The following is a 27,371-nucleotide window of genomic DNA, read 5'->3' as shown; positions in this document are numbered from 1 at the left end:
ATGATCCAACTTCAGTTTTAAAAGTTAAAAATCTCCTCCAAAAACTTACATTTTCACTTATATTTCAAAGTTAAAAATAAACACACAAATGTTTCCTTGGAATTAGTGTTAATCAGGTTAAGAAGGCATTCTAGTCAATAACAAAGTACAGATATCTATTTTATACAACATTCTCTTAATTCTTTCTTAAACAGAACACTCAAGATATCCTTTTATATATAAACATCATAATTCTTTCATATTCAAATTCTCAGAGATGTGGTAGTCAACCAAACACTGTCACGTGTCTTCCAGTTGCCCAAATTGGCTTGTAAAGTCTAAACAAACCAAAGAATACAGCAAGAGGAAAGTTTTAGCAAAGATATATAGTATGCCATCCTTACCCTCTGGTATAGGCAGAAGGAAACCTTTCTTTGTAAGTTGTTTGTTTTAGTTGAATTTGGACATTTCAGGAATTTATTCGCTTGTTTATATACACTGTGCCATTTGTTTGGATCTAGTGTTAATCACCCAAGAATAACCATATAACCTGGTTTTCCAGAGACAGCTCTGACACATGGCTGTTGGGCCCAACATAATGACTAACAGTGCTCCCCATTTCTAAGTGTTCCATTTTATACACTTCAACCACAACCCATTCTTACTGATAAATAATTATAAATTCTGCAAGCTGAAATTTGGACTCAAGATGCATGGCTTAGCAGTAACTGATATGAAAAGTTGTAACAAAAGTTATCACAGAAAGACTATATAAATTGTAATGTATAACCATTTAAACATTTTAAATGATTCAGCCTTTAGAATGAGATAAGTTAGAAATATGCAATTACATTTTTAGAGGCCATTCCAATTTATCACCCACCTTTTAATAGAAGTACAAATAAAAGTTTAGAGTATTTTCTTCTCCAAGAGTTTCTATCTTCTGTTTTCATGTGCATCTATCAAGTCCATAAATTATTTAGCATCTCCCCCTTCTTTTTGTATGAAATAACCATATGGGATTTAAAAAGTACTGAACTGGGGCGCCTGGGTGGCACAGTCGGTTAAGCGTTCGACTTCAGGTCACGATCTCGCGGTCCGTGGGTTCGTGCCCCGCGTCAGGCTCTGGGCTGATGGCTCAGAGCCTGGAGCCTGTTTCCGATTCTGTGTCTCCCTCTCTCTCTGCCCCTCCCCCGTTCATGCTCTGTCTCTCTGTCCCAAAAATAAATAAAAGTTGAAAAAAAAAAGTAAAAAAAAAAAAAAAAAGTAAAAAGTACTGAACTATCACAAAAGGACTGTTTGATATGGTCATTGCAGTTTTGCTACTATATATTAACAAAAAGCAAAGTTTAGAGCAACTTTTTACAATGTAACATTCTAACCCCCCCCTCCCCCCGTTTTTTTAGACTTACTGAGCCTTATGGAGAGACTAAACCTGATTTCTTCAAAAGAAAGAAAAATGTTTGGATATGCCAATGAGTCCCACTGCAGTTTCAGGAAAAGTATTTGCTTATATGTAGTCATTGAACAGTATCCCTAAACTATTTAAATATTAAATATCAATTTCATAAGGGTATCCCAATTAGAGTCCACTTAGTTTCTTGTTAGAAGTAACAAAATTCATGGGCTCTTACAAGGTAGCAGCCTTAAAAAGGACATATGTTTTATACTTCTTACAACTTTTTTATAGAAGTCCTCAGCTATATATGGTTTGCCTAGAACATCACTTGTACACGTTAAGAGTGTGATCCTTCTGCATTTCTTTCTGTTGAAGACTAACATAAATGACAGCAGGGGAACCAAAATGTTTTAAAAATCAAATCTATTTTCATTTTTAAGAAACAATAACCTTTTCTCTCAAAAAAAAAAAACATTAGGTTACTGCCTTTAAAGTTCAAGTTCTATCATCTTTATACATAAACACACCTGGATATGATATTTTTTAAAAAACCACACATACACACAGGTATATAGAGCTGTAATAAACAAATTCCTTTTATAAACAAAATTTTAACTGAAAAGCCACAGTAGATGGAAAAAAAGAAGAAAGGATATTACTTGGTAAAATCCAGTGACATCTACAATAGTTTTACAGCACATTTAAGCATTCTAGGGTTTTATATCTTCACCTGCCTTCCATTTCTTACTTGTTCCTTAAAAAATTGCCAATTATGAATACAGGTTCAACCACAAACTTAGTCTTGATTTTGAGTGCCAGAAAAAGCAAAACATTCCAAATTTCTACCTTAATACAGCTTCAATTAAAAAATGGTTTTATTTAAAACACAATGCCCATCTAAATGGGGGAAAAAAAAAAGAAAACCAAGCAGCAATACTTAATTATACATAATATTCGTTATATGGGAAGTGTTTTCTAGGATGATATCTAGAATGCACTTGCTCTGTGTCTTCAATAATTAAATCGACTTAGGCTGACACTACCAAAAGTAAGATTACTGTATAAGGGGCACACACTTACAATACTGCTAGCCTTAAAAGCAGTAAAGCAAAAGAAAATGTATCAAATAGCACATGCACATCTTACAGAACTTCCACTGAACTGTCAATGGCTTCTATACAATGTGCCTCTTCTCCATAATTGTATTAACAACTACCAAGAAAGGAAAGATGAGATTAAAATCAATGGTACTGAACTGAATTGTTTGAAGCCAGTGCCCCACATGTGGGGAAAAGTGCATTTAGTTCAGCAGCAATACAGCACAGTGTGAAGATATTGTGCTTAGACGCAGATATTCCAGAACTGAAAGATGTACAAGGCAAGTTAAGATATAAAACCATAGTACACTGTTAAATAACCTTGAAACATACATATATTGCAGTGTTCAAAGAAAAACATTCATTTCATTGTACAAGGCTAGGGAGAAATCCTTAAAGTTACCTATTGTAGTTTATGATATAATAAATACATATCTATATAGCATTGTATATACATATATAGAATGTGTGTGTAGGGTTTGTTTTTGTTTTTGTTTTGCCAAATTATTGTTAGTTTTTGTCATTCTGCAACTTTCAGGAGTGAAAACTTTCATACTACAAGTTTCTGTTCCCCCAAACTTAAGAAAAGATATTTATTTATACTAGAAAAGGTCTCAATACCCTCCCCCCAACCTAAAGACTCACTTCAGATATTTTGCTTTACAATTGATCAGAGAAACACAATTAAAAGAATTCTAGAATTTTTGACTGTAATCTTTTCACTTGCCAGTTGTTTCAACAAGCAAATATCTTTTAATATTTAAACCAGCTGATGCAAATTCTTTAGCAGAGGATATAAACTAGATTTCACTGATTAAAACAGAGCAAATCAAACAACAACAACAAAAAATCCAGTGATTTACTCTGACTGTAAACAATATATAAAATTTAAATCTCAAATTTCAAAATAAGTTAAAGAAAAATTCTACTTTTAGGGCCTATAATACTATAATGATCTGATAATTGGTAAGGGGAAAATGTATACAAAAAGTTGCAACAAAACTGTCCATTATTTTTGCTAAGAGAAAGTATATGTAACTATACTACCTCTGGCCCTTAAATTTAATAACTTCATAATTTGTTGGCAAATGTTTTAAGCAAACTGGCATTATCATATTACACAACAGAAAAACATCCATCAAGTTCAGCAAAGAAAACTTATATAAGCCTTTTGTACAGAATTAAAAAAAAAAATCTAAATGGCTATGATTCCTCTATTAGCAGAAACACATAATGCAGTCTTTATAAATCTGCCAAATATATCGATATCTACATAAATAGATACAGATATAGATATGAAACATTAATGGCAGTCTATTTTTGAACAGTGTGTGGGACCAGCAGATTTGTATCAGACCATGGCACGATATGGACCCTGCATCTTTAGGAACTGAATGATAAAAGAAGGACCCCCAGCAACAATCTGAGGTGGAAGGTGACTGAGTGGACAGTTCTCAATACTCATGATTGAAAGCTTGCTGCAAAGAGCCAGCTCAAAGGGAAGGCTATGTAGATTGGGGTTGTCATTCAAATACAGTTCTTCTAGGTTCTCCAGTGTACCTGTAAAAAAAGAAAAAGAAAATCAATTACTATTTTTTAACAAATTCATTACTATTTTAGGGGCACCTGGGTGGCTCAATTGGTTAAGTGTCCGACTTCGGCTCAGGTCATGATCTCACTGTTTGTGGGTTCGAGCCCCACGTCGGGCTCTATGCTGACAGCTCAGAGCCTGGAGCCTGCTTCTGACTCTGTGTCTCCCTCTCTCTCTGCCCCTTCCCTGCTTGCTCTCTGTCTCTCAGATAAGAAAACATTAAAAAAAATTTTTTTTAATTCATTACTATTTTAGAAATTCAATTGGGAATGATGTGGGCATTATATACACTGAATACATATTTCCTCTTCCTCTCGTCTCTTAGTTTTAAAGCTCTATAACCATGGTCTTAGATTTTGTTGCATATTCAAATCAAGTGGGGCCAATTTAAAGAACCCTTATATCCAGGTCACACTCCATACCAATTAAACCAGAATTTCTTCCTTTATGGTAGGTTTTTAAACTTGTATTTTTTTTTTTAACACACATGCTGTATCTCCAAGGATTCTGTTCAGAACAACTTGGCATTGGTATGCATTTTTTCAAAACTCCAGAGGTAAGTTTATTGTAAATCAGTGCTTATCATCACTTTCCTATTATAGATACTGTGATAATCTCTTTTACTAATAAATTTATCATGTGGAAAGATTTTTGTTACTGGGTATATAAATCCTTCACAAAGAGAGGTTATCACATATGTGGCAGGAAGCCAAAAATCAACTTATGTAATCTTTGAAAAATTTATCTTAGACTCTCTTAGGATATTCACACTTTGTAGGCAAACGTCTCCTGCAATCACATGAGGCTAGATGAATAAACATACTAAAAATGAAGTCACCTCCAGTGTTTTCTAATTTTTAAACTTCAAAATCTGTAATATTTGATAGCTGTATGCAGAAGACTAATGAAAATAATGGCTACCAGGTAATGGATATTCACATTTAAGATTTTACTTAATATTCAGAGCAACCCTATGAGAAGTTACTATTATCATCCTTCCTTTGCACAAGTAGAAAACCTAAAGGCTTATGGTTTATCCAAAGCCATAAAGCCAATGAGCAGCACGGCCAGATTTTGAATTGTCTATTTTACTTCTTTTTTTTTAATTGAAGTATAATTACATTATAACTTCAAAATCATTATTTTTGAGAGAGAGAGACGTGGGGGGGGGAGAGAGAGGGAGAGAGTGAGCGAGCTAGCACGTGCACACACAAGCAGAGGAAGAGGGGGACAGAGAATCTTAAGCAGGCTCCACACCCTGAGTGGAGCCCAACATGGAGCTCGATCTCACAACCATGAGGATCATGACCTGAGCTGAAATCAAGAGTCAGACACTTAACCAGCTGAGCCACCCAGGCACCCAATTCCAAACTCATTCTTAATCACTATTCTAAAAAGCGTCTGAAACAGCATGGTATATATGCAAGAAAATAATGCGTGAAACTACTAATTTAAGAACTATAATGTGACCTCAATCGATTCTCTTTGTAAAATGGGGTTACAACTTGAATTGCCTAAAATTCAAGGTAGTCACATTGATTATATGAAATGATGGATATGAACACTTAGAAAATTTGAAAGTAGTGTCAAATATTAATTTAATCAAATATCCTAAAACCTCATAAGGAAATGTTCTTTTGGCATTGGATATTACTAATTTAATTCAAGTTTATATAATTTTTAAATGTAGAGGAAACAAGAGGATAACTTTTCTAAAATAAGGTTAAACCTATTGGAAATGTAAATATGCTAAAACATTCTCAAATAAAATATTAACTCTAATACCCCATGTGGAAATCTCACCAAAACCAACCAACGAACTAAGAACTGGTGCTCTATAAAAATACAAAATAAAAAATCTTGACTCTGATGTAACATCAGATGACAAAAACAGATTTGTCCTTTCTGAAACACTGCTTGAACATACAAGAGCAAATTAGTAAGTACAGTCAAGCATCCAAAAGTTTCATACCAATTTCTTCAGGAAGATGAGTAAGTAGGTTCTCTCCAAGGCCTAGATGTGTGAGATTGGTAAGGTGACCAATGCCTCTAGGAAGGGTAGTCAACTGGTTGTTTGTCAAGACTAATTTCTAAAAGATTAACAAAACAAAAGAGAAATACATATATATTTCTTACTACTGATGTAAATGTAAAACAATACATCTACTAAACTAATAAGATAAATTAATAGGTAAATTACATTGGGTAAGAATCACTCAATAAATTTTAACTTTCAAAATATATCATTTGTTAGGAAGCAAAAAGCAGGCTACATAAGCATAAAACTGAGCCTTACTGCTACAACAGAAAAATCTCTAATTCAAGAATTAGATCAAATTCTTAAGAAAAATGCACAATTTGGAATGCACCCCAAAAACTTTAGTCATAGAACTATAAAATCACCAGGATAATGTTTTACCTGTAAATCCTTAAGATAAGCAATTTCATTTGGCAAGGACTCCAATTTGTTCTCTTCTAGATCCAATTCTCTTAACTTCCTAAGGTTTCCAAGACCATGGGGAAGCTTTTTTAGAAGATTGTTTGACAGTATTAGAACCTAAGAGAAATTATTGACAGTATTTAGTAACTCAAGAAATGGAGTTATATATTACCATGTGTGGCTTAAAATTTAATAACTACTAATTTTCTAAACAGTGAATATTAAGGGTAATGTTCATTTATATAACATAAAACATTTAATTTACTATTCTTAAAAAAACCACCATAGTTACTGGAAATAAAAGATTTTAAGTCAAAGCTAATGAAAGCAAAAGTTTAACTTTAACCATATTACAAAAAAATGTAAAATTAACTACTTGCACTAAAATTCATATAGTTAATGGTGTTTTGATACTGAATGATTACAAATGGGAATCTGATAGGAAGCCACTTATTTGTTCAAAACCCCTTACAAACTATCATTTAAGGGTGGTTAACAACTGATTTCTAAACTGCTAATTCAAAGCCCTACAGTTATTAGCTATGGTATATTTATTACATTGCAAGCCATCCTGTAATACACTGAAGAGAGAAAAAAGTGGTTGAGAAAGATAGTTCCTCTTCTTAGAGAAATTACAGTGGTGGTGGTGGAGAAAGTAGGGAGACAATACTGGGTATGGGACAGTGAAAAGAGCACTGAATGGAAAGACCTACATAAGGTTTTGGGCTAATATTTTATGCCCACTTGTTTTCCCCAAAGTTATACCATACATAGTAAAATGAACATATGTAATAAGACCAAAAAATGATAATAGCTATTATTTATTGAGTTTACTACTTGCAAGGCACTAAATGCATTGCGTATGTGTGTTATCACATTTAATCCTAACTACAGCCTGTGAGGTAAATACTATCTTCTTCATTTCACAGCTGAGGAAACAGAAGCTTGGGCAAGTTAAATCCATAGAGATAAAAGTGGAATTGTACCTAGATCTGTCTTGCTTCAAAGCTCATGCTTTTTAACCATTATGCCATACTATTTTGGCTTACTAAATAAAATGATTAAAAAAAAAGAAATTAGATTTTTTTTTAAAAACATGGATACAGAGGAAACTTTTAAAAAATATTTTACTATTAGTAAGCTTTTTCATCAAAAGGATGAAAATTCTAGGGACTCAGAAGCAGGAGAAATCATCCTTGACTAAAGAGAACATTAAGATGAATCTTAATTATGGAAAAAATTTTTAAAAGAAAAAATTAAAGGGATGAGGGGAGGGCATTCTAGATATTGGGAACAGTAAGACTAAATGTGCAGAGTTAGAAACACGCACAAATTTCCAACAAAGAAAACAGTCTAATTAGTAAATAAAAGAATATATGGGTAAATAGGATGTAAAAGTGGGCCAGAATCGTATGAAAGGTTCTCAATGCCAGTCTGAGGAATCTAGAATTATTTTGGTAGACAACAGTACAGGATTCTTGTTTGTTTTTTTTTTTTTTGGTTTTGTGTGGGTTTTTTTTGTTTAATAATTTTATTTTTTAAAATTTACATCCAGGGGCGCCTGGGTGGTGCAGTCGGTTAAGCGTCCGACTTCAGCCAGGTCACGATATCGCGGTCCGTGAGTTCGAGCCCCGCGTCAGGCTCTGGGCTGATGGCTCGGAGCCTGGAGCCTGTTTCCGATTCTGTGTCTCCCTCTCTCTCTGCCCCTCCCCCATTCATGCTCTGTCTCTCTCTGTCCCAAAAATAAATAAACGCTGAAAAAAAAAAAATTAAAAAAAAATAATAAAATTTACATCCAAATTAGTTCGGATATAGTGAAACAATGATTTCAGGAGTAGATTTCTTACCCATTTAGCCATCCCCCCCTCCCACAACCCCTCCAGCAACTCTGTTTGTTCTCTATATTCATGAGTCTCTTCTGTTTTGTCCCCCTCCCTGTTTTTGTATTATTTTTGTTTCCCTTCCCTTATGTTCATCTGTTTTGTTTCTTAAGGTCCTCATATGAGTGAAGTCATACGATTTTTCTTTCTCTAATTTCACTTAGCATAATACCCTCCAGTTCCATCCATGTAGTTGCAAATGGCAAGATTTTATTCTTTTTGATTGCCAATACTCCATCATACACATACACACACACACCCCCCACATCTTCTTTATCCATTCATCCATCGATGGGCATTTGGGGTCTTTCCATACTTTGGCTATTGTCGATAGTGCTGCTGTTGCTGCCTGAGTTGTTAATGTTAGCCATTCTGACAGGTGTAAGGTGGTATCTCATTGTGGTTTTGATTTGTATTTCCCTGATGATGAGTGATGTTGAGCGTTTTTTCATGTGTTGGTTGGCCATCTGGATGTCTTCCTTGGAGAAGTGTCTATTCATGTCTTTTGCCCATTTCTTCACTGGATTATTTGTTTTTTGGGTGTTGAGTTTGAGAAGTTCTTTATAGATTTTGGATACTAACCCTTTATCTGATATGTCATTTGCAAATATCTTCTCCCATTCCATCGGCTGCCTTTTAGTTTTGCTGACTGTTTCCTTTGCTGTGCAGAAGCTTTTTAGTTTGATGAGGTCCCAGTAGTTCATTTTTGCTTTTGTTTCCCTTGCCTCCAGAGATGTGTTGAGTAAGAAGTTGCTGTGGGCAAGATCAAAGAGGTTTTTGCCTGCTTTCTCCTTGAGGATTTTGACAGCTTCCTGTCTTACATTGAGGTCTTTCATCCATTTTGAGTTTATTTTTGTGTATGGTGTAAGAAAGTGGTCCAGGTTCATTCTTCTGCATGTCGCTGTCCAGTTTTCCCAGCACCACTTGCTGAAGAGACTGTCTTTATTCCATTGGATATTCTTTTCTGCTTTGTCAAAGATTAGTTGGCCCTACGTTTGTGGGTCCATTTCTGGGTTCTCTCTTCTGATCCATTGATCTGAGTGTCTGTTCTTATGCCAATACCATACTGCCTTGATGATTAAGCTTTGTAGTATAGATTGAAGTCTGGGATTGTGATGCCTCCTGCTTTGGTTTTCTTTTTCAAGATTGCTTTGGCTATTCGGGGTCTTTTCTGGTTCCACACAAATCTTAGGATTATTTGTTCTAGCTCTGTGAAGAATGCTGGTGTTACTTTGATAGGGATTGCACTGAATATGTAGATTGCTTTGGGTAGTATCGACATTTTAACAATATTTGTTCTTCCTATCCAGGAGTGCAGGATTCTTGAACACAGTTAAGGGAAAAAATATGTTCTAAAATATGCTAAATTTTAGAGACCTTTTCTTTCAAAGACACATTATAGCATTCAAACCTACCAACTTTTAGTGGACAAGAGTAATTCAGAAGCATTGAGCCCAGATTATGTTCACACTTCATCAAGCTAATGGAGTTGTAGGTTTAAGAGAGCTCTAATATTTTTACATATGATCTTCTCCCAAAGAAATTGCTTATTTGAACTGGAAAGTTTGTAAGTGAGGTAACTGCCGAAGGTTTAAGGAGTTCTAAATAAACGGCTCTTTTATACTCACCTCAAGAGAAACAAGACCAGACACATCCTCAGGAATCTTTGTGAGCTGATTAGTGGCTAAATTCAATTCTACCATACTGGTCCAAGTTCCAAAATCCAAGGGAAGTGATGTCAACTGATTGTCCTGGCAAAGACAAAAAAAAAAAGTAACCAAGGTAGAACCACAAAAACTAAGCTCCATATATATACCTCCCTATGGACAGAGAATGCTTAAACACAAAACTTTATTCCCCTTTTTGATATCCAAATAAAGAAATTTAAAAGCAACAAAAAATATAAGCCTCCAAAGTTTTTCAGACAGTAATTAGGTTTTTATTTTGAACTGGAAGCTTGTTCCTTATGTGATTATCAGTATTGGATATGGAAAAATAGATTATACAGACCTAACACTGAGATGTCAAAGGTTCCAGTGAAAACCAGGTTTTCCCCATTTCACAATAATATACAGCAATCATGGAATAAAATGTGGATGGTCATGAGCACAATAGAAGAAGAAACATCTAATTATAGCCCATGAGGAAACCAAATAAGCTCAGCTATTCTAGAAATACTGAGCAATAAATAGGAGAGAAAAAAAGTCTAAAGAAGACAGCAAATTAAATCATTAAAACACTAATTGGAAGTATCCACAATTATACTTTAAAAATCCATATAAGAGATGGTAAAAATACATTTTTCAGTGAATAATAAAAACAGATGATGAAACAGTAGGATACTAATTTTGTTTAAAAATGAGATATATATAGGGATGCCTGGGTGGTTCAGTCAGTTGAGTGTCTAACTTTGGCTCAAGTCATGATCTCACGGTTCGTGAGTTTGAGCCCTGCATTGGGCTCACTGCTGTCATTGCAGAGCCCACTTCGAACTCTGTCCCCCTCTCTCTCTGCCCCTCCCCTGCTGGTGCTTTCTCAAAAATAGACATTAAAAAAAAAAGTAGATATTGCTATATGCAGAAAAAAGTGAAATATATGCCAGTGATTCACTATTTTTCTTCTTGCTTCTTCGTGTCTATGTCTAAACACATCTTCATCAATAACTCTTACCACACTGTTTTTGTTGGGCCTTTTGGTATCAAAAGAGGACCATCAGTACCCTGATGTTCACTAATGTGTTAACAGTGATGCTACCTCTCAGTGGTAGGATTATTTTATGTCCTTTTTGTTAATCTGTATTTTAAATTTTTTCTGCAATATACATGGATTACTTGTCTCATTTTACACAAAACCATCCATAAATCTAAAGTAGCAAACATCCATTTGAAACCAAGTTTTTATTTTATTATAATATTTATATTTATTACCTATTCAGTATAACATTAAACAAAATTTTTAATGCTTATTTTTGAGAGAGAGAGAGAGAGAGAGAGAGACAGACAGACAGACAGACAGACACGGAGTGCAAGTGGGAGAGGGGCAGAGAAAGAGACAAAATCCGAAGCAGGCTCCAGGCTCTGAGCTGTCAGCACAGAGCATGACGCAAGGCTCAAAGCCACAAACATGAGATCATAACCTGAACTGAAGTCATATGCTAAACCGACTGAGAGCCATCCAGGTGCCCCCACTGTAACAATTAAACTTATTAACTACTGATAATTAATTGTATAAGGCATTTTCATTAAAAAAAATTTACTGCTGGTGCTTATATGAGGAGGAAAATGTCAGGTTTCATTTTGACTTCTTTCAAAAAAAGTTTTATTAAACATTTGTCATACTGAAGAAAAATTAAGGCAAAGATCTGCTCAAACTTTTATTTCACTGAAAACAACAAGCCTTCCTAAACTAACAGTACAATAATGTCATATCTATAAAAATGTATCATCAAATGCAAAAGTCAATGAACACCTGGACTGCTGCTGTTCTAAGCCTCTTATTAAACTGACCATTCAGAATTAATACCATTACCACTGGTAAATCTTATGTAACTGAAATGATGAACAATACATTTTATACCTGCTTAAGATTATAAGATTATCTTGAATTTCCACTAGTTCACTTACATACTTCTAAAGAATAATAAATATGTATGAACAAGTATAGATAGAATCAATAAATTGTACATTTAGACTACAGTTTAAAGAACCACAATTATGCTGAAATAGTTCACCAAAGATAAAAGAATGTAGTAAGATACAACAGAAAGAACACTTATACCTGGAAGCAGGAAATCTAGGTCTCCTGGATTCCTACACTGCAGCCATAAATTAGCTATATGGCCAATTTATTTATCACCTCTCAGCCTAAAGTTTATTCACTATAAATTAAATCATTGGAAAAATCAGGTTTCATTTCGTTCCTCCTTTTTTATTATAAAATGAAACATATTCACTGTAGAGAATGTAGATAAGCAAAAAGAAACTAAAGATCACCCATCAAAAGAAAATACTTCGAAGTAATGTATCTCATAAGGGGTTAACATCCAAAATATATGAAGAATCCCTATAACTCAATAGCAAAAGAACAATCCGATTAAAAAATAGGCAGCAGATGTGGATAGACATTTTCCCAAAGACATACAGATGGCCAACAGGTACATGAAAAGATGTTCAACATCACTAGTCATCAGGAAAATGCAAATCAAAACCACAATGAGATACCATCTCACACCTATCAGAATGGTTGTTAGCAAAAAGACAAGAAACAACAAGTATTGGTGAAGATAAGAAAAATAAGAGAACCTTTGTGCACTGTTGGTGGGAATGTAAATGGGTGCAGCAACTATGGAAAATGGTATGGAGGTTCCTCAAAAAATCAAAAGTAGAATTACCATATAATCCCCCAATCCCACTTCTTGGTATTTATCTGAAGGAAATGACAACATTAACTCAAAAAGACATATGCAACCCCCTGTTCATTGCAGCATTATTTACGATAGCCAAGATACGGAAGCAACCTAAGTGTCCACAGATGAATGAATAAAGAAGTTTCAGTACACACACACACACACACACACACACACACACAGAGTATTCAGCCATAAAAAATCTTGTCATTTGTGACAACATGAATGGACCTTGAGAGCATCATGTTCAGTGAAGTAAATCAGATGGAGAAAGACAGATACCATATGATCTCACTTATGCAGAATCAAAACAAAACAAAACACCAAACTCAAAAATAAAAAGAACATATTGATGGTTGTCAGAAGTGAAGGTTAGGTGGGAAAACTAGGTGAACAGAGTCAAAATAAGTCATGACGCTGTCAGATACAGCATGGCAGCTACAGTTAATAATACTGTATTACATATCTGAAAGTTGTTAAGAGACTAAATCTTAGAAGTTCTCATCACAAGAAAAAAAAATTCTGTAAGTATGTATGGCGATCAGTGCTAAGTAGACTTATTGTGATGATCATTTCCCAATATACAAATATTGAACCATTATGTTGTACAACTGAAATACAATGTCAGTTATTCCTCAATAAAAAAGACCATCCATAGTTCTGATATCCAAAAATAAACATTTTGATAAATGTTGGTTATATGTATACATATAAATCTACAGATATCTAGTATTTAATTATGAACGTTAAGAATAGTTTTTAAAAACTGTGGAAAGTCTTGCATACTGTAACTTTTTTCTAGTTAATAAACTGAGAATGTTTCAACTGGCATTTAATATTCTCCTAACTAGAGTATTATTTTTAATGACTTCAGAGAATTCCATTGAAGATACAGGAGTTTTAAAAAAATGAAATCTTTACTAAGTTGGTACCAATTAAACAGTTAAACAGAAAGCTCTACAATAAATATCCCTACAACTGTGCTTTTATGGACATTCATGATTATTTCTTTAGGACAAAATGCTAAAATATTTGTTATCTAATACAAATTGCCCTGAACTATCATTATCAGTTTATCAGTTTAGACCCCATCAGCAAAACACAAGTACCTATTCTCCACACTGATAGAGAAAATTAATAGAAGTACTAGTAATAGGAGCAAATTGTTCCCCCTCAATACAAACAGAGGCTTACCTTCATATTTAGCTTACTTAATACTTTTGCTCTGGAGAAAATTCCAAATGGGATTTTATTGATTCGATTGTGTTCCATGTTGAGGGAATAGATGGTGGAAAACTGAGATGGACCACCTACTGGATATAACTGGAAGCAATTTCTAGCTAAGGTCAAACTGTTCAGTTTCACAAGACTTGATAGAAGACTCTGTAAACAAATAAAATAAACATAGGAATCAGAACTGTAACAAGATTTACTTCAGAGTACACAGCAACAGTCACAAATGCCTCAAAGGGCCTTACAGGTAACAAATGACAGAGACTGGTTGGGATGGCTCTGTAATGCCTCATACAGAGCAGTCACTACTCAGCTCTAGCTAATTGTTGCCTTATAGGAATGTGAAGCCAACAGTCAGATTTTCAGATTTTACAAAGAACAGAAAACTCATATAAACTCTGGTTTTTATTCATTGGCTTCAGCTTATTTAAAACACTCAATGAAGAAAATATGTCTGTAAGAGGTTATCTCCTGAACGTCCAGTTTAAGAAATTTGCAGAGCAGAATCTTTGGCATCCGACAGTCCTGGGTCTGAGTCCCAGCCCTGCCACTTGCTATGTGACCAAACCTATTCAGGTCTGAGTTAATTATCCTCTAAATTATTATTAACATAATACCTGGCTCAGAGTAAGCTGTTATGCAGTAATTTAATGGCTCCTCTAAGGAATATTCGATTCAGAAGATAACACTTCCTGATATTACATAATATTGTTTTTCCATATGGGAAAATTTCAGAGGGAAATATCCATCTATCAATCCAGTGTTTACTGCACAGAATAGCCCCATATCCCCTTACTTCAGCCTCCTACCATGTAACCACAGTGTGAGGTGTTCAGGTATTACAAAACAATCTCTGCCATTAAAAAGACTAAACCCTATTTAGAGAAATAAAGCACACGGATAGTAAAAAAATAATACATAACTGTATAATCAATAATAAATTACATGTAATTGACTCTTGTTACTCAAAGTATGTTTGAAAGAAAAGTAGCATTAGCTTGTTAGAAATCTAGGCTCTTAGGTCCCACTCCTACAGAATCGATATGAATCTTAACGAGATTCCCAAGTGATTTGTAGCCCCATTAATATTTGAGAAACACTGGTATAGGCTATAAAATAGTTCTGAATTCTGGCTCTATCTTTCAGTAGCTTGTGACTTTGGGCAAAATATTTCTCCAAGCCTTAATTAATTCCTTTGTAAAATGATGATGCCTTATTTTATAAGTTGTAGTGGAGACACTTTAAAGAGATAAAATACACAGCTTTACAATCTCTAGTATATAATAAGTGCTTAAATTGTAAGTCCCTTCTCTATTTAAATTTAAAGAAAAGAAGTAATACTGGAATAACTGGAAAAGCAGGAAGAGACTGACATCTTGAAGGATGGAAAAAATTTAAATATTCAGAAGTAGAAGAAACAGTGAAAGCAGGGAAGAAACAAACCATGTGAGGTGTGTTATTTTAAATAGTGCTCAAATACCAGCTGTATACCATGAGAAAACTGAAGACTTAGTACCTGAAGTGTCAGCTGATTTGCAAGGCCAGCCGAAGGAATGAAATAACTATGTAATTGAAGGTATAATTATATGGTGAACTGAAACTTGTTCTTTATTCTTAACGTTAAGAAGCTTTCAACATTTGTCTACTGATGTGCACAGATAAAAGGAAGAGCTCAGGTGACAGTGGTGAGAAAACCGCATGGCAGTCAATTCAAGAAAAATGTCTACATCCTACTTTACAGAAACAATGCACAAAGTTTTGAGTCTCATGGCAAAAATGTTACTTTTATTATTCTTACAGCTAACTTTATGGACATTCTTTGCAAACAACTGAGGGTATCTAAAAAGTGGCAACAAGAAGGCAGGTCTCCAACCTTTCATTCCTAGGTCATATGATGAAGCTTTGCAGTTGCTCACCATTGTTTTAAAGTCAGACACATGTGGATCCCCACTTAGGACTTCCACTTACCAGTTTTGTAACTTTTAGTGAATTAGACAATCAATATGTATCTCACAGTACTCCCAGAAAAATATTTAAGGTAACAAATTTGGCCAAAAACCTAACTCTCCTTAAGTCTAATTACCCTTGCTAGCTGATAATACCCCAATAATTAGTACGATTATAGTGAAGAATTGAATGGGATAATCCATGTAGAGCTCCTAGCCTTACACCTTAAGCTCATGTGCTTGAATTTATTACATTCCTTTTTATGTGTTTGTGTCCACATTAAAACTAGTCTATTTTCAGACAGTCATCAAATGGAAAAGTATATAGTCATTTTGCTGGCTCTGATTTCAGCCATGAGCCCCAACTGAAAACCACTTTCCTGATTTTACATGCCTAACCCAGCTTGAATGTCTAGTAAGTGCTGTCTAATGGATTTTATTGTTTTCCTTACTGTGCTCATTATAAATGCAGATAATTACATATTTGCATTAGGAATATGCTGCTTCCAAAGCACACAGACCACTTTTTTTAAGTACTTATTTGAGACTTAATGCTTTCCCAGATTTGGACAAGGCCAGTCAAGGATTTTCCCCAGAGCTTCTCTATCTGAAAACAGGCCAGTTTAAATACATGTGCACACACACGCACACACCACTTCTTCCACAGCAAGACTGAAGAGAGCTGTTCTCTTTATAATTCTCTTATCAAAAATAAATCTTGACTAATTTCAGTCGCAAATATTTTATGTGAAACTACTTAGCACAATGTCTGTATCCTAAGAGATACTAATAATTATTAGTTTCCCCCACATATAAGTGGATATAAAAAAAATTTTTAAATTTTCTCACTTTTTGAAATTTAATAAGTACCCAGTCTTTGTATTTAGTCTTACAGACATTGTAAAAGTAGTCAATCTTATTTAAGCTCACATCCTAAAAGAATCCCAACAAGGTCTAAATACTGTGCTAATTACTGTTAGCAAAGGGGATGATATTAAATAGTAGAACCTCACCCATTTTTACCATTCTAAATTACCGCTAGCAAAGAAAGACAAAAATCCAGACAGTCTAGCTGTTAGGGCTGTATCTACAATCTGTGGATTCTATTCCTTATCCTATTTAAAACGCAGGGTGAGATACTGTCACACAGCAGTGGCAGTAAACTGGTCCATCCTAGAAGACTACAATCCTGGAAAACTCATTTTTGTACTCTGATCAGTCTTCTAAAAATCCAAACGGCCAGAATAACAGAAGCAAAATTAATAGGTACTACTTTTTTCTGTATCCCTAAAAAATCAATTAAATACATTTATTTTATAAACTAATCACTACAAGCTCATAGCTTCATGTACTCAAATTGTTATAAATCATAGTATGTATCTGAAAATATCCACCCAAAGCAACTTTATTTTTAACGTTTATTTATTTTTGAGAGAAACAGAGAGACAGAGAGAGACAGAGAGAGAGCAAGTGCACATGCGCCAGCATGGGAGGGGCAGAGAGAGAGGGGGGACACACAATCCAAAGCAGGCTCCAGGCTCTGAGCTGTCAGCACAGGGTCCAATGCTGGGCTCAAAGTCACAAACTGTGAGATCATGACCTGAGGCAAAGTTGGGACACTTACCCGACTGAGCCACCCAGGCGCCCCCAAAGTACCTTTATTTTAAATTCAAACACACACACACACACGCGGGAAAACTAGAAATAGTCTAAAAGGTCACTTATATCAAACATTTTTATTTCTTAGGAAAAAAAGACTTTTTTTGCAAAGTTCAATCAATTAAGTCCATAATTCCATTCTTTTATTTGTTAGAATACTACAGTAAGATATTATGCTTGAATAACCACAAGCAAACATACAAGTTGTGGGTATGATAAAATAATATATAGCAAAAGAAGGAAAGACAAAAGAATATTGCATTCTGCCCAATAAATCTCTAAGCAAAATAAGTGAAAATATTTTTTCATAGAACAAAACCCAAATTAATAATAATGTGTTAAAAAATAACAAATTTTGGTGACTGGCATATGCTAAATAGGCTTTAATATTATTGTATACGCAGGGTAATAATATGGGTCATGGAAGTGTTGTGGCTAATATTAATCTGATTAATAAATAGTATGTTCTATTCTATGTAGCTCATTCCTTTCTTGTATGATCTTTCTATAGGACTTCTTAAAATAATTGAACTGGGTGGGGTAGAGTTTTAAAACAACTAACCATACAACTTTTCCTTAATAGCATTTGCTGTCAATTCCAAAACGACACAAGAAAGATTTCTACGGGAAAGTAGCCATTTTTGGCTACTTTGGCATAAAAAAAGAAAAAAATTAGTGTGTTCCTATAATCATACCTATTCTTTCTTCTTTGGAATATTTATCTTAGTGGTGGCTAAATGTCTGTAGCATGCTCATTATTTAAACAATCTCAATAATCAAATTATTCACCCAGCTGTAAAGATTTACCACCTCTCACCTCTGGTAGAGCAGAAATGTTATTGTTCTCTAAATTCAGCTCTTCAAGGGCACTGCATTTTGCCAAGGACCTGGGTATTGCTGACAATCTGTTGTATCTCAGACCAAGACGACTTAAACTGGACAGGTTTCCTGTGAACACAAAAAAGAATTTTTTTTTTTTTTTTAGTCTGATGAACTTGTCACTCTCCCTGGCAGTAATATGAATTACTGTGAAGTACTATTTCAGCAGGATCCTTAATTCCTAGCACCAAGGAACTACACACTACCCTTTCAATTAGGATGAAACTGAAACCACTTTTGTGTCCACTTGTCTTAGAGAAATAATGAAATACACAGTCATAAAGTCAATTTTAAAAATGAATTATTACAAAGTATTGGCATACTGTAAGAACAAATTGACCTATTTAGATATGACCTAATTGAATGACAAAGTACTGTATCTTTTAAATTTATAATAATCATCCCATTTGTATATATGGGATCTTGATCCAACAAAGAACAATGGTTATATATAAAAATTTTCATGTAATTTTAACTAAATTTCCAAATTTCTAAAATGGCATTATTTAAAATACAAATGCACAATTATTTTGTGAGATTGGAAAGGTTCAGTATTTTTCACGAGTTTAAATACAAACGTTCCAAAATTTCTGAAGATCAACCTGATGGTAAAAAATTTCTGAATTTTTCTTTTAAATTCCTTTACATTAAAATTTTTTTAGAAAGTTAAAGTTATATTCTCTCTTAATAATCTAACCATAACCAATTTAAGCACAAATTAGCTATAACTGAATACATTAAAAAGCAGAGTAGAAATATAGCTAGTTTATTGGCAAGTTACATGTAAGCTTACATAGATGAATAAGAGGATACCTGCCATCATAAAAAATTTAATCAAACTTGATTTCCCAAACAATATACACTAGAGAACAAGTTTATTTTTGATACCAGAAAGGGAAAAAAAAAAGGTAACAGTTACAAGAATTTAGTTCAATGTAACTATTTGTCATGGCTGGTTAATTTCTTTTCTGACTTCACATTACAACTGTTGCTGTCACATTTTTAGATGGGCCAGGTTTAAATATCAAATGTAGCCTCTAGTTTTAAATTGAACAGTATTACCAGTGTTAAAAAAATTACAGCAGTAGATAGCTCCTGTGCCACACTTAACTTTTTGGAGACCAATATTTTGATGTCTGTCAACTTCTACCAACTTTCTGAAGTCTTCCCATTTCTTTCTCTTTGCTTTGACCATTTCTCAGAAAGTTATTGGGTAACTTTCTTTCTGAGATGTAACATTACCACAGTACTTACAGAAAACACATAATTAGCTTTTAACACAAATTAAGCCCTGGAACCCCACGAGGGCTGTCACTATGCCTCATAATCCTATCTAGTCATCACTCATCTGCATTGTTCCCTCTTGCTGAAGAGATCAGTGATTAAAGTTGTAAAAAATGATTAAACAGAGCCAATTCTTACTCTTTACATCTCCAAGACAATGATTAGTCATTCATAAAGTATCCTGACAATACCATAAATCTAGCCAGCATTATATAATGCAGAAAAACTTAGCAAACATTTCGATTCCTGTAGGAATTGTAATTAGACCTATTCCAGAGGTATGTTATTTTCATTTACATTACTTTCTTATGATAGTGTCTGGAAACTGGGCCAAGATTCCAATAGGCAAAAAACTGAATTCAAAAGCAACAATAAAAACTATCACTTAACAAAAACAAATTAATTTTGTTTTTAAAATGTTTTCTAAATTAACTAAGGATGCTTCACTAGAATCTTTCTAATGACATTCTGGTAAGATGTGTCAATTTTGGAGGGGGAAAAAAACAAGCTGAGGCTTGGACTTTCCAAAGCCCCAGAGAATTTAGAGAATAGAAATAAGGGCAAGAATAATATTTACTATTGTAAATATTTACTATTGTTATTACTGTATTATGACATTGAATATGATACAAATGTTTCTTAAAAGTTGGGTTGGCAAAAATAAAATAAGCTGTTTTATGATGAAATGTTAATTATAGTCATATTTGTAGTGACAAAAATGGGGTCAACCTATTTACTCAAGAATACATGAAGAATTACTTAAACTGGAGACACCACAGTGTCAGACAAAACAAAGGATTTTACATGATCTATAGGATTCTGGGAAAGTTACTTAACTGAGACTATTTCCTCATCCATAAAGTGGGGATAACACCAAATATTCCACAGCGTGGCTCTAAGGGTTAAATACAATGTGCATAAGATATGTAGCACAATGAGTGATACATAACAGATGGTCAAAACATGATTTTATTCTATAGAACATGTCTATATTCTGCTATATTCTATACCTATTAAAATTATGTTACAAAAATTTTAAGATGTGACTTTATGATGTTAAGTGAAAAAAGGTAATAAAAATTATGCATTTTGTATGATCTCAACGATGTAAAAAACAAGTGGAAAAGAGTGGAAAGAAAATATCAAAACTAAAGTTATCTCTATGTGGTAGAATTACAGAAGGTTAAAATGTTTTTCTTTGAACTTGCCTTTTCCTAATTTTCTATAGCTTTGTCATTTATTTTTTTTTAAATTTTTCTTAATGTTTTTATTTATTTTTGAGACAGAGAGAGACAGAGCATGAGCAGGGAAGGGGCAGAGAGAGAGACACAGAATCGGAAGCAGGCTCCAGGCTCTGAGCTGTCAGCACAGAGCCCCATATGGGGCTCGAACTCACAGACTGTGAGATCATGCATGACCTGAGCCGAAGTCGGACGCTCAACCGACTGAGCCACCCAGGCGCCCCTATAGCTTTGTCATTTAAAAACATTTTGATAAAGAAAAATCTGTAATTCTAAAGTATTTTAATTTTAAAATCTGCAAAATCTTTTACCATTCTTTTTTTGAATGAATATTTTACATTATGGAGAGGTTTCATACTAATGTAGAGGTAAGACATTTGGACACTTTACATTGTGAGGCTCATCTTCTGCATAAAGGGTAGATATGAGATAAACTGCAAAAACAGAGTGTGGTGGTTTGAATTCTTAGATAGACACCCTGATTAAAAAGAAAAAAGGCAAAAGATGATAAAATACCTAAGAAACAGGAGAAAGAACCATCTGAGGGTAATAAGCATGGACTTTAGCATAAGATATGGGAAGAGACTTACCAAAGCCACCAACTAGTTACTGGCAAAGCAAGAATCAAACTCAGAGGGCTCCTTATATCAAGTAATCATTCTTCAAGATCTCTACTGATTGTGCTCCAGTTTGCTTGTTATACCTCTTGACACAGAAGCAAAATATGTTCATTCTTACTGCCATGCTGTTGGTCCATGCTGTAGTGCTCGTGGAATACATTTTTATTCCATACGGAGTCCAACAGATTCATTCATTTATGAAGCTTTCCCTGGCCATTCCATCAAGATCTCACTGATTTTCCTGTACACTGGACTTATGGCTGCATACTGTTTTCACTATAAGATGGCATTTAATTATACTTGTTTTTATGTTGTCATTTCATAGATGAGTTACCTCCACCCAATAGACAAAACCCTTTAAGTAACAGACCTTACATATTTCTATCTCCCCACAGAGTATGCTTCAGTGCTAAGCACACAGCAGGCCTTCACTCATACTATCTTTTTTTCTTTAATGTTTATTTATTTATTTTGAGAGAGAGAGAGAGAGAGAGAGAGAGAGCGAGCGAGCACGCACGCGTGAGCGAGTGCACACAGAACCCGCAGTGGGGGATGATCTAAAAAACCATGAGATCATGACCTGAACCGAAATTAAAAGCCTGATGCTTAACCGGCAGATGCTTAACTGACTAAGCCACCCAAGTGCCCCTATTCTGATTTTGAAAGTGAGAAATTCAAAAGTTATTTTGCTTTTGGACGATAAATTTTAGGAATCTGCTTCTATTTATTGGGCTTTTAAGTTGATAAGCATTTAGAATTTGGTTACCATAACTAATCTTTTGTTATTAGAGAAAGTTTCTAGGTCTTGATCAGAATTAAAAATGTTTAAAATATTGTATTTCTGTACTATTCTACTCTTAACAGTGATTGAATGAAGCATGTCAACTGATGGAACAAAATTATGGAGTCTTTGCACTTTACTCTTCAGGCAGATTTCAAAGACTCCTTGGCAAATGCTTCAGCCTTTTATTAAATGAAAGAGGTTTCTTCCACAGGCAAAGCAGTGGTATGAAGGACAGAAAGGGATGGTCTGTCTTACTTCCATTTTTTTCCCTAAGGTTGACTGCCTTTTTTACCTTTAACTTCATATAGCAAATTAAACTTTTACTATAACATTTTGAAGCTCTTTAAAATCAGATGTTATCACTGCGTGTAGAAAAATTTCCACCTTGACCAGCCTTGTAGCTATAGTGGCCATAGGGCATGGGAGAGGCAAAGAATAAAATATTTCTTCCTTCCTTCCCTCCCTATCTTAAAATGAGAACGAAAGAAAAGCATCTCATATAATTTTAAGATTTTACATTTTGTTCCCTAATAGAGAGAGGAGGACAAACAGTAAAATGTTTTAGTTTCTACAGTATTAAAAAGTATGAATGGGGGTGCCTGGGTGGCTCAGTCAGTTAAGTGTCTGACTCTTGATTTCAGCTCACGTCATGATCTCAGGATTCCAGAGATCAAGCCCCACTTCGGGCTCCTGCTGAGCATGGAGCCTGCTTGGGATTCTCTCTCCTTCTGTTTCTGCCCTTCCCCACTCATGTGCTTTCTCTTTCTCTCTCAAATAAATAAATAAATAAATAAATAAATAAATAAATAAAAATAGAAATAGAAATAAAAAGTTAGAACAGGTTTCTTTAAACATTATAAAATGAGGGGAGCCTGGGTGGCTCAGTGGATTAAGCATCTGACTTCAGCTCAGGTCATGATCTCACGGTTCAGGAGTTTGAGCTCTCCCATCCGGCTCACTGATAACAACTCAGAGCCTGGAGCCTGCTTCAGATTCTGTGTGTGTGTCTCTCTCTGCCCCTCCTCCCCTGCTTGCACTCTGTCTCTGTCTTTCTCAAAAATAAATACGATCTTGTATCTCCCTCTCTGCCCCTCTTGTGCTTGTGCTCTCTCTCAAAAATAAACATTAAAAAAATTTACAAAATGAAAATGATGTAGTCAAAATACCACATGACATTATCTAATACAGAAATTAGTGGTTATTTAAGCAAAAATAGTACCTCCAACTTTCTTGAACTTTCTTTTTCCTTTTTTTGGTGGGGTAGAAGAAGTTGAACTTCCAAAACTGTAATCTGTAAGAATATGCTGTTCTGATGAACAGCTCACATTTGTGAAGCCCTTACCACTTTACTGAGAGCATGGCATGTTCAGAGTCATCCACATTTTGCCAAAATCCATTACTCTCAAAAAAAAGAAGGGTGAAATATCAAAACTCTCTTGTGCCAGACAAAAAACCTGGACATCAGAAATCTGATATTTACTGTGATTCACCCGCTGCAGTGGTTTCAACTCTAACCTCTTTCAGTAAGCAGGTTTTACCACAAACTAAACCACAGCCTAGAAATCAAGCCATAGCTTGCTTTAATGTTGAGCCATTGTGACTAAGAAATAAAATCAATGTTGCTGAGCTTCTGTGTATAAATGTAGGCTGATCACTGCCAATCACTGGCATTTAGCTTTAAGTGCTTAACTTTAAATGTAAGTTGTTCTGTGCTCTGCTCTGACAGCTTGCTTTCTTATGCTGTCAGATTTTTAAATTACAGCAACATCAAATGGCTATGAATTAAAATTGGATGCTTTTAACTTCAGCAAATATAATCAGCATCTTTAGGTTAATTCAGTATAACTTTTGAGTAAATTTCTTACTCAAATGATCTTAATCTTATTTTAACAAAGTCTCAAAAAAAAAAAAACAAATCAGAAAAGACACACAGTTTTAATGATTAAATAATGTCAAAGGTTTTTTTTTTCCAGAAATGGTGAAGAAACTAATATCAACCTGAAAAGCAAGCAATATAAAGAATTCTTAAATGAAAACCTTTAAGAATGCCACAATTAAAAAGAAAACTAGTAAAGCTGCAATATGAAGTTGCACTGCAATTACCTAAAACGTAATTATTAAAACTCTACTTGTTGCTATAACCATAATTACTGTAACATTTCTTCAGAGCCCAGTGCAACAAAATATCTCTGAATTGTTCTGTGATCCAGCCTCGAAGGCCAGGTCTTGTTGCAGATTTCTTTATCTCATTTGAGAAGAAATAGAAAATAAAACATTTTTTCCAATTTCAGACCTTTTACCACTATCCACCACTGGTTTCAGAAAATCACCAGAGTTATCTCAGAAGGCTTTAACGAAACAAAATGACTGCTGTAACGAAGTTTAATTATTTTCTTTAGTCATAACTGACTCTTGAATGAGAAAATATTTACATGAAAGAGAATATACTTTTTACTCAGCAGGGTAGACTAACGGTTAAATCAGACAGACTAAATGTTTTTAAGTACTCTCTCACTTAACTGCAACCAGCTGTCTCCTCCCCACTTCCTTCTGCCTCTTCTTCACAGAACAAGGTGTAAATGGCAGTGACTACTGCCAACCAGTGATAACTACTCTAGGAGGGTTCATGTTAATTAAAGAAAGGGGTAAAAACATCTTGGTCTACTTGTAAGAAAAAAAAAGGCAAGGAAATAAAGTGATTTTTAGAAAACTGACTGTCAGGTGGCAATTAAAAGATCTCATTTCAATTGTGAATTAGGGCAAGTTTCTCTGGTCCAGAAAAAAGAGAGTAGAGCAGCTGCTCAGGACTCAAATCAACTGTGCAGGACAGGTGTTCATTTTTGTTTGTTTGTTTTTCATTTTAAGTTATACTTTTCAAGAAGTAGACTAGGAAAAAAAAGGAAAAGTATCAGAAGAACCATATTCCAGTTAGTTTGCTACTAAATGTTTTGGGGTGAATTTCTCTTCTCCAATAAACAAGAGGAAGAATCTCAAAGGTCAATTAAGACTGTTGAGATTTAGGGGCGCCTGGGTGGCGCAGTCGGTTAAGCGTCCGACTTCAGCCAGGTCACGATCTCGCGGTCCGTGAGTTCGAGCCCCACGTCAGGTTCTGGGCTGATGGCTCGGAGCCTGGAGCCTGTTTCCGATTCTGTGTCTCCCTCTCTCTCTGCCCCTCCCCCGTTCATGCTCTGTCTCTCTCTGTCCCAAAAATAAATAAACGTTGAAAAAAAAAAAAAAGACTGTTGAGATTTATAACAGACCAAGACCCAAATGTTCAAATTTCTCACCAAATCTCAACCTTCTGCTATACAAAATACTAGGGATGAGAGGGATGGAAAAGGCAAAGTAATTATTTTAATAATAATAAATGACAGTATTATAGGGGCACCTGAGTGGCTCAGTTGATTGTCTGACTCTTGATTACAGCTCAGGTCATAATCTCATGGTTTGTTGAGTATGGGCCCCACATAGGACTGTGCTGAGAGCATAGGACCCTGCTTGGGATTCTCATTCTCTCTCTCTCTCTGTCCTTCCCATTCTTGGGTGCTCTGTCTCTGTCTCTCTCAAAATAATAAACTTAAAAAAATGACAATATTATAAAAAATTATAATAAACATTACTTATTCACTTTGCCATTATTTGGATTAACAGTTATAAATACTCCATTTGCTGAAAACTATCAAAGCATATAAAAATAAATAAAATATTAAATTTTTTCTTATTGTTGGGGCACCCGGGTGGCTCAGTTGGTTAACTGGCCAACTTCGGCTCAGGTCATGACCTTGCGGTTCAGGAGTTTAAGCCCCATATTGGGCTCTGTGCTGACGGCTCAGAGCCTGGAGCCTGCTTTGGACTCTGTCTCTCCTTCTCTCTGCCCCTCCCCTGCTCATTCTCTGTCTCTGTCTCTCTCTCTTTCTTAAAAATACACATTAAAAATTTTTTTAATAAAATTTTTTATTGTTAATATTTCAGTTCTCATTGATTTCCAATACATACTTGTAACCTGATCACATAGAATATGCTAGAAGCAAGGCATCTGTGTTATTCTGAGATGGTATCTTAACCACAACAGATTAATAATGAAGTCAAATGTTTTCATATTAATAAACATACTTAAAATATAGTAAATCTGATAGAAGAAGAGATACATACAATTAAGAAATCCAGGAGAAAGGCGGCTACATGGTGAAGTCACTCTTTGTCAGAGGAAGTAAATCCAAGACACCCTGACCCTAGTCCTAGTAAATGTAAGATGTTATCATCCACTACCACCTATACTTCCTCTTTTTGCCAGGGCTGTTCATTTTTGTACTTTAATTTCATCCCCCTTTGATTGTTATTTAACATAACAGAGATATAGACACATGCATAAAATATTAAACAAAACATTGTTGGACTATTTAAGAGTAAGACCAGGACTGATTGAGGAACAAACCCTATATATATATACATATCCATTTGATCAGCTGAAAGAGGAGAGGAAATTATGTGGGTATTTAAGAGAAAGATCATAAGCAGAGACACCAAGAAGTATAAAGGCCCCTACAGTAGAACTTGCCTGATAACGCTTAAGGACCAATAAAGTGTTTAGCATCTATAATATCCTAAGAAATATACAGTGACTAAGCATCAGTGAGAGGGATATGAGTATTAATACCAGTTCAAGCATCTTTAATTTTGGTTTCCCTAGCTGATTTGCAATAAATAACCTTTATTTTTCTTTCTACAACTGAGCAAGACTTTAATTTTATAAAAGAAGTTGCTTTTTTAAAGTGCTTTTATATAACATTCCACTGAAAACTGATCATGTTAAGATTATGCATTATTCTTTCTTTTTTCCTTTACTGTTGCCATTAGTTGGCTGTTTAGAACAAGCAAACTTACAGACCTATCTTTCAATGTAGGAATATACAATCTATGTAAATAGGTCTACA

The 27,371-nt window shown here is 34.6% G+C and overlaps 1 protein-coding gene across 3 annotated transcripts in view; it reads right to left on the bottom strand.

Annotated features, from left to right (window-relative positions):
- Positions 1 to 1,948: 1,948 nt before the first annotated feature.
- The window catches only part of SHOC2 (SHOC2 leucine rich repeat scaffold protein), a 110,294-nt gene continuing 84,871 nt past the window's right edge, over positions 1,949 to 27,371 (bottom strand). For all 3 annotated transcript variants that reach the window (XM_040486417.1, XM_040486419.1, XM_040486418.1), the window contains 6 exons: positions 18,447 to 18,577; positions 13,986 to 14,174; positions 10,015 to 10,137; positions 6,486 to 6,623; positions 6,039 to 6,156; positions 1,949 to 4,035 (listed from right to left, as the gene is read on the bottom strand). In XM_040486417.1, the coding sequence (XP_040342351.1) occupies positions 3,827 to 4,035; positions 6,039 to 6,156; positions 6,486 to 6,623; positions 10,015 to 10,137; positions 13,986 to 14,174; positions 18,447 to 18,577 (908 nt within the window). In that variant the 3' untranslated portion in view covers positions 1,949 to 3,826. The remainder of the gene's footprint in view (positions 4,036 to 6,038; positions 6,157 to 6,485; positions 6,624 to 10,014; positions 10,138 to 13,985; positions 14,175 to 18,446; positions 18,578 to 27,371) is intronic.

This window comes from Herpailurus yagouaroundi, unplaced genomic scaffold, assembly GCF_014898765.1.
Source record: "Herpailurus yagouaroundi ecotype Mexico unplaced genomic scaffold, PumYag 163, whole genome shotgun sequence".
NCBI classification, from domain to species: domain Eukaryota; kingdom Metazoa; phylum Chordata; class Mammalia; order Carnivora; family Felidae; genus Herpailurus; species Herpailurus yagouaroundi.
The sequence above is the reverse complement of the archived record's forward strand: the minus strand, read 5'-3'. Positions and strand labels throughout refer to the sequence as shown.